The sequence below is a fragment of the Barbus barbus genome, assembly GCF_936440315.1.
Source record: "Barbus barbus genome assembly, chromosome: 12".
Classification (NCBI taxonomy): Eukaryota; Metazoa; Chordata; class Actinopteri; order Cypriniformes; family Cyprinidae; genus Barbus; species Barbus barbus.
In genome coordinates this window covers 31,284,023-31,295,584 of record NC_136740.1, presented here as the reverse complement: position 1 = coordinate 31,295,584, position 11,562 = coordinate 31,284,023, and the positions used below count along the sequence as shown (strand labels likewise).

Below are 11,562 nucleotides of genomic sequence, written 5' to 3'. Positions count from 1 at the left end.
GTATTTATACTTTAAAAAGTCTCTCACCCTAACTTGCTTTCTTAAAACGATCAAAATTCAATGAGCAATGAGCTAATTAAATTACAATTGACCTTATTTCCTTCTTTATTTGCACATTATATTTTTACTGGCCTTCTGGAAATGCTCATTTAGTTGGTAAATGTGTTTTTACAAATAAACACCTCACATTTATGTACTTATAATAATTTTATATTTTGGTTCCATGACACAATTTCGCACATATAACTCTTTAAACACCAAATGTACATAACATCACATTTATATTGCATCTTTGTAACACTTTTTTCTCTCATTTTGTTTGTTTAAATGGACCACGGGTTCATTTTAAGAATAAAGGTTAAAAACACACACAGTAATATCTATCACTAACATCAGATGTACCTGCTGCACGTCACAAAACATGAGTGGAATGACTTCAAATGCATCATTTCATTCACCTGCACATATGGTAACACAATGGCATTCTTTAAAAAGAAATGTAAACAAAGTACTAGGGGCGGCAGATATAGATACTCTCCTGCAGTCACTGGCTGAACGACAATAGAGAAGTATCTCTGAATATGAATGAGCATGCATGGCGGGGTGACTAGAACAACAGTTCAGCAATATACAGTTTCATTTAACTTAGATTATACACAGAGACACAACAAAAGGAGGGGCGCGTGAATAAAAGCAGTTCTTCTATTTGAAGTCCAGCAGGTTGCAGTCGATTTTGTAGTACACATAGGGATAGTACTCTTGCTGGCTGAGGTTCAAGCCAGGAATATCCATGGCAGATTGCTGGAACAGGAAAAAGATGACAACAACTTACATCAAATATTCCTTGTATTTAAACCACACAACACATAAACATAGCCTACGGCCAAAAGTAAACCTACGTCGATAATGGCAGCTGCGCTGCTGTCCAGGTGCTTGTAAAGATCGTACAAAACCTCCCTCAGCTTCTTCATGTTCTTCTTGTTGGGCTGCAGCAGCATTGCTTGGAAGTTCACAGGCAATCCATATCTGTTTATTTAGAATACAAAATATATATGGGACCCAGGACCACAAAACCAGTCTTGAGTGTCAATTAATAAATAATCTTTCCATTGATGTATGGTTTGTTATGATCGGACAATATTTGGCTGAGATACAACTATTTGAAAATCTGGAATCTGAGGGTGCAAAAAAATCTAAATATTGAGAAAATCATCTTTAAAGTTGTTCAAATTAAGTTCTTAGCAATGCATATTACTAAGTTTTGATATATTTATGGTAGGAAGTGTACAAAATATCTTCATGGAACTTGATCTTTACTTAATATCCTAATGATTTTTGGCATAAAAGAAAAATGTATCATTTTGACCCATACAATGTATTTTTGGCTATTGCTACAAATATACCCCAGAGACTTAAGACTGCTCCAAGGTCACAAATATAAAAATTATTTAAATGAGTGATGCACTGATATGAAAATTCTGGGCCAAAACCGAATGCACTTGGTTGAATCCAAAATTAAATTAGTTTTTTATTTATTGAGTTGTGTAATTCTATTAAAATTATTACACCAAAATATTTTTTTACTGAAGCTGAGTTTTTGTTTAGCTGAAAATCAAAACCATTTTATTTGATAATAAATTTATGTATAAATTTATGTAATAAATCAATTAATAATTTATGTAATAAATTATGTATATATTTATGTAATAAATCAACACTCAAATACAATCTGAAACTTTTAATAACAATTGCGTTTCTACTACAAATTTGTTGTTGAAATATACAAATTTAAACGTAATAAATCTATCATACATTGAATAATGAATATGACGGGTTAAGTAAAAATATAATGAATATGTAATATAGTGCATACAGCCTATTTAGCAAAATAGACTTCTCTAGAGTTATTTCTATTCTAGTTGATCATCGAGTTTATGGACATTGAATGGCACTTTCAGAAATCGCTCATTTTATTTCAGTTTGAAATCTAGGTTTTCTATTTGTCCATCCCATATGATAAGAAATTTACCAAACAAATGATGACGCGTTCAAACTGTTCATGCATTCATCATTCTCACATCAGCAAGTGCTAGAAGTTCAGATACGAGCTCTCTAAGAACCTAAAGATGTTATATTGTGTCGCTACCTCAACACTGATTCCACAAAGACCCTCACAGCCTTAATATGGATCCAAGCAATAAACGCCTCACTGAAGTTCACCTTCAGCCATCGAACAAGTGGACCCTGCAGAGGACACGTGCATGAACCAGTTAAAAATATCTGATGAAGTAACATGCCAACTGCTCTGAAGATCCATCTAGCAGATACATACAAACTGCTTTTTCTTGTCAGTTGAGAGTCTGGTCATCTCCTCCTTATCTGCTTTCATTTCCTCCTCGTTGTACTGGAAGTCCCGGACCGTGAACCTGTGAAGCAGACACTGGGATGACTAAGGCATTAACTGGATATTTTCTCAGACAGCTAAACGGTGATTCATGACCACACGGTGGAGCTGAAATCAGCAGTTTACTTGTTTTCTCTGGCCTTGAGTCTGAAGTCATCGATGGCCTTTCTGAAGAGCGTGACTGTAAACAGGCCGCTTTCCTGGTCCTCAAAAAGTAAACTGCCAAGAAGAAAATAACACTATATTAAGTATTGGCTAGCAGGGAGAATCTCAAATGTCCCACTCATTTTTCACTCAAAATAAATAAGAATGATATTTTGCATTATCAAAATTCAGATTACTCTAATGCATTAAAAATGTTTGAATTGCACAACATTTACACATCATGGTAGTAACTGTTGGGTTACCTTTAAATTATACTCGTTTAGGTAAAAAAACTAAAAAAATAGTCAAAAAAATGACTTTACTAACAATAATGACAATCTCCAGTGAGATTAATAAAACACCTATCATATTCACTTTAGACACTTGGTAAATGCTGCATTAGTTAATTGGTTTTCTAAGTAACCAGCATGCCACTAATTTGTCTTAAGTCCTAAACATGTTCTCCTCAACCAGAGCCTTTCCCCAAATCCCATATATTGTGTTTTTTTTTTTAATGAACACCTTTTAAAACAAACAACACCTATATGACACTATTAAATGAATAATTCCATTATGTAAAGGCAAAACACAGCATGTTCTTATTAGCACTTGATCAGTTTTCCTTCATTTCTATTCTGTGACCAGGTACATGATTCCTGAGACAAGCAAGAATTATAAATCTAAATTGTTGTAAGTGTCTTACTTTGTAGATCGTGGCACCACCATTTCTGAAAGAGTCTCGTAAGTGCGCTGCCAGTCAGCATAATTTGTTCTGAAGGGTTAGAAAACTTGCTGTCAGTAATTCAACGCAATAGCTTTGAGTGCATCCAAAAAGTCATTTTTATGTTCTGGAATTAGGGCTGGGCGATATGGCAAAAAGTAAAATCTCTATTTATTTTTCATTTTTTTACATTAAACTTCTCAATATAAAAATGTAACATTTTCTTTATTAACTAACTACTTAAAGAAAGTTCTGTTGCACACATGATTTCAACATGGATTAAATGTCAAATAAATCACTTGTTAAATATCTTTGCAAAAAAGATGCATCAATTATGAAGGCACATATTGTACAAACTTATCTTAAACATATATTCAGAAATAATGCAAGAAAAATGCAAAAAAAAAGGCAATTTGAAATGACTGACAGTATAAATGCATGCAAACATGAAATATCAGACATATAATAGTAGTTCATTACAGGTTTTTCATTCCACTGCGCTGCTTTTCCATGCTTTTTCTATGTAAACATGTGCTTGATGGCGTTTGCCTGTTGTGTCTTTTGCAGTGTCTAGTGTATTAAATGGCATTCTAAAAATGGTGCTCAAGTTTAAAGAAGTTCTCCTTGCTTTTTGCCCCATTCCACTGCCCTATTCGCTGTGAATAGCACCTAGTGATATGTTATACATATGGTCCTTCATAGAGTGCATCACACGTGAACAGTTCATCACATTCTGTTCTCTTAGCTGTTATCAATAGTATATTGCTAACGTGTCCAATTCTAACATTTGGTAAGATTTCTATTCAAAATTCTAATTCTTCGATTTATAAAAAAATAAAATTGTGGCAAAACATCACATTTGAATTCATTGATAAAATGGGAAAAATCTGGAACATGTCACTTACTTTGGTACCACCACCAGCATAGTAATGAGGTATTCAGAATCAAGCACAAAGTCTTCTTTCTTGACAATATCTGCCAAACTCCTGGTCAGCAGGCTCCCTCTGGTGAGACCACACAAATCACACTGGTTCATTGGAAAATGCTTTCCTAACCATGGCCCTCAAAGTCTTTCCTTTCATTTATTTTCTTAAAGGAGTAGTTCACCCAAACACACAGCGCCAGACTGTCCTTGTGACGTAGGAATTGCCCCACTTTATAGAAACAGCCTTTGTACAAACTCTCTCCCAGGTTCAGGAAATAATCCTCCGTAAAATGCGCTGCACACACTCTAATATTTGGGCTGAACTGTTCTGGAACAGTGTTGTAAAAACAACTTAACCACTGATTTCTAGTTGTGACCTCTTTTGGAAGCCCAAAGTCAAGTCAAGTCCCCTTTATTTATACAGCGCTTTTAACAATACAGATTGTGTCAAAGCACTTAACAGCATCAAACTGGAGGATAGAGTGTCAGTAATGTATAATAATAAGATTAAACACTCAATTTTCAGGCGTTTCATTATTGAATTCAGAGATGTCATTGTCAGGCTCAGTTTAGTTTAAATAGTATTCGCATCATATGTCCCCTTTAATTTGTAAGTGTTGCATCATATATTCAGTACTTATTCAATAAATAAAAAAAAGAAATCAATGCACTAAAACAAATAACTCGATTCCAGGTTACTAACTAAATGAATAAAGCTCAAATAATGAATATGAAATAAAACCCCTGTAAATAAGAGATAGTCTGATATGTCTGAATTTACTCACGCATTCTTCCGCTCTAGATTCTGTAAATTTCCCTTCAGATTGTTGTATGCTGACGCTCGAGCCTTCAGGTCGTTGTCAATCTGTGAGACTTGCTGTTGAACCGCAGAGGGAGAGAGTTTCATTTAAAACAGCATCTGAGGTGTCATTCAAGCACCAGAACGGCCTAACTCCATATCAATAATAAATAAGGCTGACATTTATATCAAATATGCACAAATATTACCAATGAGTGATATAAATGAAGAAACACTGTGAATATTACAATGATTTTATCATTTAAAAATTCACATAGAAATGGTTGTATCAGATCACTTGCCTTGGATACAATCTCAGAAATGTTCTTCAAGGATTGTTTGATAGGGTACTTGGCCATGTCCCACTGAAATCTTATGATGTAGGTGACCAGATCGACTAAAACACAATAAAGAAAATGAGAAGTAATGCAACAAAACAGCGTCTGATCATTTCATGCCACAGATACCAGTGACTCTCACCTCCATTAGCCAGCAGGTTCTCCTGGACTTTATCTCGACTGTCCTCCAACACGTCGGCCATGTACTGAGCCACTTTCTTCAGCACACTGTGAACGGCACCAAAAGACATCACAGCCCTCTGAAAACTCTAGATTGGACATTCTCACATCACACATATCAGATGATTCAGGAACACTGTTTCATTTAGCAAAATGGCTTTGGATAACATCATAATAAAGCTTTTTAAAAATGTGAGAATATTCTGGCCAAACCAAGCAAAAATTAAAATACAGGCAATATATCAGACACATGGTCTGGAGATGCTCCAAAATGACTTCTGTGCATGCAACTCAGGATTGATTCCTGCTGTTATGTTAAAATAACGTAAGGCTGACAGGAAGTAATATTACCGAAGCACGCTTTGACCATCTTTTATCAAAACTTAAATTGAGGAATATGTTTTACTTTAAAACGAACAGGAAATAATAGAATCTCACATCTACGGATGAGCTATAAGTCATGCAATTTAAATATGATCGCAGAAAGGGAAGCTAGCGTGTCACCAAACTGCTAATAACTCACTTTAGGCAGACGCTGCAGTAACCTCCCCTATATGAGGATTCCTCACCGCACAAGAGTAAAGAAACACACGCAAGGAGTTCTGACTGAATACGTCGTCACTAGAAATCACAAAAACTCAAATCTGCAAGATATTTGATTCTTTTACGCAGAAGGGCCTTAAAATTAGTATTTTTAATAGTCAAGCATCACTGAAAAAATGTGGTATAGAAACTATTTTCATTTAGAAACGACTCAAGCAAAAAAGAAACATAAATACATTGAATTAAACATGAAATTTTGAAGCAGAAATACTTAATAATCTCTTGTAGGTTCTTGTTAAAACACTCCATTAATCCTTGTTTTATTTACAACTTCAAAAAATGTGAAACACTTTATTTTAAGGTGTCCTTTATCATACATTTGAGTACTGAGTAATATTAATTAACTACGTGTACTAACTATATGGTTAGGTTTAGGGTTACTTGCATGTAATTATGCATCATTTGTTGTTATTATAATAGTAAGTACATGTAACGTGTGTAACAAGGACACCGTAAAATAAAGTGTTACCAAAAATTATTGTTACAGTGTACTGCTCATATTTAGGGTGAGCGACTCTAAAGCCCTAACCCTAAATATTAAAGTTTGGTGCATAACTCCTTCCACACATTTTGTGTTACAGATAAGAATGATTAGAGTTTAAGAATTTCATCTGATGGACAATAAAACCCCCCAAAAAATCCATATGCTGAGATTGAACGAGGGACCTAGAAAGCCTAGGATCTAAAGATGAAGGCTTGGGAGTCAAGGTCCCTAGCAACGCCCTAGCAACCACTCAAAGCATCTTATTAAACACAAAAAATATCCTTAAAACACATCCACACACTGTGAATATTAATTTTGCATGAATATGTAAACGTTTACATTGGAATTGGAGTGCCGAGTGTAAAAAAAGAAAGAAAAAATAACTTTACCTCTCGACAAACGCGTCCAGCTTGGCCAGCTCATCAGACAGCCCCACCAGGATATCTAATGTCCCGACCTGCAGCGTTTAGAGAAGAGAAACACTTTGATCACCATCCAGTATAATGAAGCAATACAAACGCAGCCAGGCTGGATTTGATCAGCATCGGCCCGTAGAGACATCAGGGGCCGCCGGCGCTTAGAGTGGCGCCGCCTCTGTTCTCATCCTGTCAGGCGGAAAGTGACTGGTTAAGATGACACAGGCCAGCAGGGTCACTTGATTCTGGGCAATAGGAACAAGTCTTATTCATTTGCTCTGAAAAAGGCTAATTTTATTTGCAATCAGAGGAATCGTGCATGCAAAATACCACATAAAGATACTGTGAACATTTTAAATGATGCAAACAAATTGTTGTATTGAGAGTTTTGAAATTGAGATTGCAGTAGCGTGCATTAGCGCCCGTCCACTTTATCAGCAGCATTGGTTCTGGAAGCCTTTGTTAAAGCATTATAAGTAGGGCTGTCGCGCTTGGTCGATTTTAGCCCTAAACCTACCAATCTCCACCCCCTAGATGTAGATCCAACCCCGCCCCTGGATCTTTGTTCTGCAGTGAGGGGCTACTGGAGCGGCGCGGCGCGTCTTGGACGGTGAGGGCGTCGAGGAGAGTTGAAGTCAGGTCACTTTATGGTAATGAGCTATGATGCGGTTGGGCGGCAACCAATCGGAATGTAGAAGTCCTCTGCTTGAGAGGGTTCCAGAGAACTTTGGTTCTGACCACATTAGTTCCCAAACATTTTCACGCTAGAACGCATGTTTTTCAGCGGAAATGCAATTCATTTGCTCAAAACAACACCGATTTGACCAATTGCATTTAGGCTATACTTCAACCAGGACAGTTTGGAATGTAGGCTGCGCACAAATTAGTGTTAATGTTAATTAAAGACCTAGGCTAGTAAGTCTCCTATAAACTGCATGTTGAAATTAGACTAACTTAGCAATTAACCATAAACACAAAAACACACCACACAAATGGCTTTTATTGGTTTATTTCATTAGCAAACATGTAATTAGAATTAAATTCTTTCATCCATCAATTGCTTACGTTCACAATGAAGAGATTTCATGAGGTTAACTTATACCCTGCTTGTGGTCAGTCTGCACAAGATCAACCTGCTTGTTTCCTTTGCGGCTCCTTTAAATACAAGACCAAGCGTTTGATCGTCAGAGCGTCAATTAATCTTTCTACAGCGTCGCTGGCAGGGCGGCCAGAGCGAATTTTGACATTTTTGCCGGCGGCGGTGTGAACACACAGTAAGGCAAAATAACGAAAGTGGCGCATTTCATGGATGAGAGTCAATAAAACACATTATTAGACTATTAAGCTCGTGCGTCTCACAGCGGCTCCGGTCACAGTAGCTCCACAGAAACTGTGATCATTTACATGAGGAGCGTCTCAAACTCATCTCTGCATGTTGTTGTGAGTTTGGGTTTAAATATATTCTTAAGTAAAATAGTCCATTTTTTGTGGGAAATTAATCGTTTAGATTAATCGATAAATACGTCGATAGATTAATCAAGATAAAAATAGTCGTTAGTGGCAGCCCTAATTATAAGACATGAACCAAGCCAACCAGCTACGAGGAGAATCACAATGTTACAAACTTTGATTTGAAGCAAAAGCTTTGAAATTCAGATAAAAAAGACAAAGGTACAACAAGACAAAGAACTTTATAGCTTTGGTGAGGGAAAGAACTACAATCCCATGAAGCACTGGAATGACATAATAATGGTAAAATATAAAACTGTTCATTTAGAGTTGTTGATTATATCTATAGAAACAAGTTTACTAAACATATATACACACACACACACATATACGCACACGTGTGTGTGTGTGTGTGTGTACGTGTGTATGTGTGTGTGTGTGTGTGTGTGTGTGTGTGCATGTTTATGTGGTTTATGAGGACACAAATGTGTATAATGACATGGGTATGACAGAGGTATTACAATATGAAGGTGGTTTATGAGGACACTGCCTATGTCCCCGTAATTCAAAAGGCTTAAAAAACATACTAAATGGTGTTTTTTTTGAAAATCTAAAAATGCACAAAGTCTCCTGTGAGGGCTAAGTTTAGGTGTAGGGTTGGTGTAGGGCAATAGCACACACAGTTTGTTCAGTATAAAAACCATTACGCCTATGGAGAGTGCCAAAATTCAGCTGTTAAACATGATTATTTTAAAAATAAGTGAACGGGTGGTTTCAACAAAAGCATGTACCACTGATTAACAGCCTTGGAAATCACAGCAGGTTTGTCTGTAAAGGTTTAGAAGTTATAGTTAAATATCCATTTCCCAATGGAGAAAACATGAGTTTTTCCTTCCAGAACCTGACTGTGGCACCCCATTTAAAACAAATAAAGAAGAAATCGGCAATGCCAGAGCTCAAAAGGCTGCTCAGCTCAAGACTGTAAAAAGAGGAAGAGGAAGAGAATGTGACCTTGAGATCGGGAATGTTGAACTTGTTGTTGGTGGAGAGGTTGTTGGTGCGAGTTGTGGCCGTCATTAGTTTGTCCCATGTCTGCTGGCAGGTTTTCTCTCCAGGAGCAGAAATCAACCAGAACTCGGTCATGGCTGCGGAGGAGCGAGAAATGGAGAGTCTAAAGCAGAAACACATTAATATACTCATTAATCATGAACAAACTTCATACTGCACCACCAACTCTATCAAAGATATTTACAGACATTAAAATAAATACAGAATCAAGAAAATACCATCATTAATAAAAGCCTAAACAATGGTCATTTATTTTCTGTAATGCACAATTGTACTTGCCCTGCCAATAAAAATAAATAAATAAATAATAATAAAATAAAATTCATTTTAGATGTTTGTAGTTTTAAATTTTAGGCTTTATTTTATAGAGATTTCTGGCATTGATTTCCACGTGTATGCCAGATATTAAATATTAAAATTCTACTTATTGCTATAAAGATTACTCTATAAACACCCAAACACAGACAAGAATATACAACAATCAATATCCACCTGATCAAATATATAACCAGAAACGTTTATAATGATAATAAATATTTGCATTACTGAAAAATCAAGTTTTTCTATGTAGGTCCCTGTCATACAGAACTTACCTTTACATTTTTAAGTGAAAATCTTAATTTTGAATTGTTATTTAATATTAATTTTGAACATGGATTGGGTCATTTCCTCAAAATGAATGACAGTCACGAGTTGAAGCCTCAGAATGATCAGTGATCGATCAGAGTAGTAATCTCATCAGATGATTGATCATATATATTTGATCTGATTATTATTATTTTATATCAAAGCATCATAAACACGCAGTACTTCATACATACAGTACAAGAGAACTGCACAAATAGGCTAAATTCAAATCTGCATTACGCCACATCTGAGATGTTTCTTAACCTGAAAGCACGAGTTATTAATTATAATAAATCACATAAACATAATCTCTAATCCACACTACAGCTAAATCTGCAGACTCTTTAAAACAGTCCTTTCTCCAGCGGAGCTTACCTGATTTCAACCTGAACGAGATGAAGCGACGATGATTTGGTAGTTTTAACTAAATATTTGTTAAGATTTGATATTCATAATCACACTCCAGTGTTTCCAAAGGCTTCACTCACGGTCAGCTGATAGACTGCTGTCCTCTGCGCATGCGCAGCCACAGGCCGCAGCGACACCTGCAGGTCTGGAGTCATTAGAGCAGCTTCTTTCTCCACTAAACATCAACTTTGATTTGCATGAGAACACTACGTTTGTTTTGTAGTGCACGAATATATAATATTAAGAAAAAAATATAGGTAACAAAAACGTAATACAGGGAGATTCAAGTGATTTTTGTCACTTTGTCATTATGTTTTAGTAATTTTACATTGCATTATGGGAAATCCACACATTTAAATACATGAATACATTTTTTTTACAAATAAATTATGTGTTTTTATTAATATTTTATTCATTTATTAATATTTTGATTTTGCTTTTATTTTTATATAATACTTTATTAATTAGTCATTTTGTCATGTGCTTTTATATTTTTTATATTGCTATTTAGGTTTTATTTATTTCTTTTTAGTGCTAGTTCAGTTTTATTTTCCAGTTAGTGATTTTAGTTCAACTTAATCTAAATAAAATATTACATAATTTTTTAAATATGTATATGTTTAATATTTAATATTTTATTATGTCATTTATATATATATATATATAAACTGAAAAAAATTGCAAACTAATAAAAATAACAAAAACCCATAACAAAATTACTAAAAATTAAAATATTATATAAAAATAAAACTTAATTACTAATAGTACTATTACTAACCCTATTAATAATAGTACATAAATAATATAAATATATAATATATCAATATCAATAATAAATATAAATATAAATATTTATGTAAATATAAACATTTAAATAATTCGAAAAATATAAAAGCCTATAAATAAAAAAATAAAAGCTATTTCAAAATATTTATAATTGTATATAAGATATAAATAAGATATAAATAATATAAATATTTAAGCAATAAAAAACAT

At 34.7% G+C, this 11,562-nt stretch overlaps 2 protein-coding genes across 3 annotated transcripts in view; both read right to left on the bottom strand.

Moving 5' to 3' along the window:
* Positions 1-11,562, bottom strand: part of ifnlr1 (interferon lambda receptor 1) — a 676,379-nt gene that overhangs the window by 482,626 nt on the left and 182,191 nt on the right. The gene's annotated exons all lie outside the window — the stretch shown is intronic.
* Positions 194-10,688, bottom strand: LOC306877708 (V-type proton ATPase subunit C 1-A-like). 2 transcript variants are annotated; one of them, XM_079429627.1, is made up of 13 exons: positions 10,534-10,688; positions 9,475-9,634; positions 6,988-7,055; positions 5,474-5,559; positions 5,296-5,390; positions 4,980-5,071; positions 4,175-4,273; positions 3,252-3,320; positions 2,531-2,623; positions 2,333-2,426; positions 2,147-2,244; positions 900-1,026; positions 194-801 (listed from the first exon to the last, which is right to left on the bottom strand). In XM_079429627.1, the coding sequence occupies exons 2-13, from the start codon at positions 9,604-9,606 to the stop codon at positions 703-705; spliced, it is 1,152 nt and encodes a 383-aa protein (XP_079285753.1). In that variant the 5' UTR covers positions 9,607-9,634; positions 10,534-10,688; the 3' UTR covers positions 194-702. The 2 variants fall into 2 exon arrangements, with proteins under 2 accessions (XP_079285753.1, XP_079285754.1); XM_079429628.1 differs by having other exon boundaries at positions 4,980-5,067; positions 5,292-5,390; positions 10,534-10,662.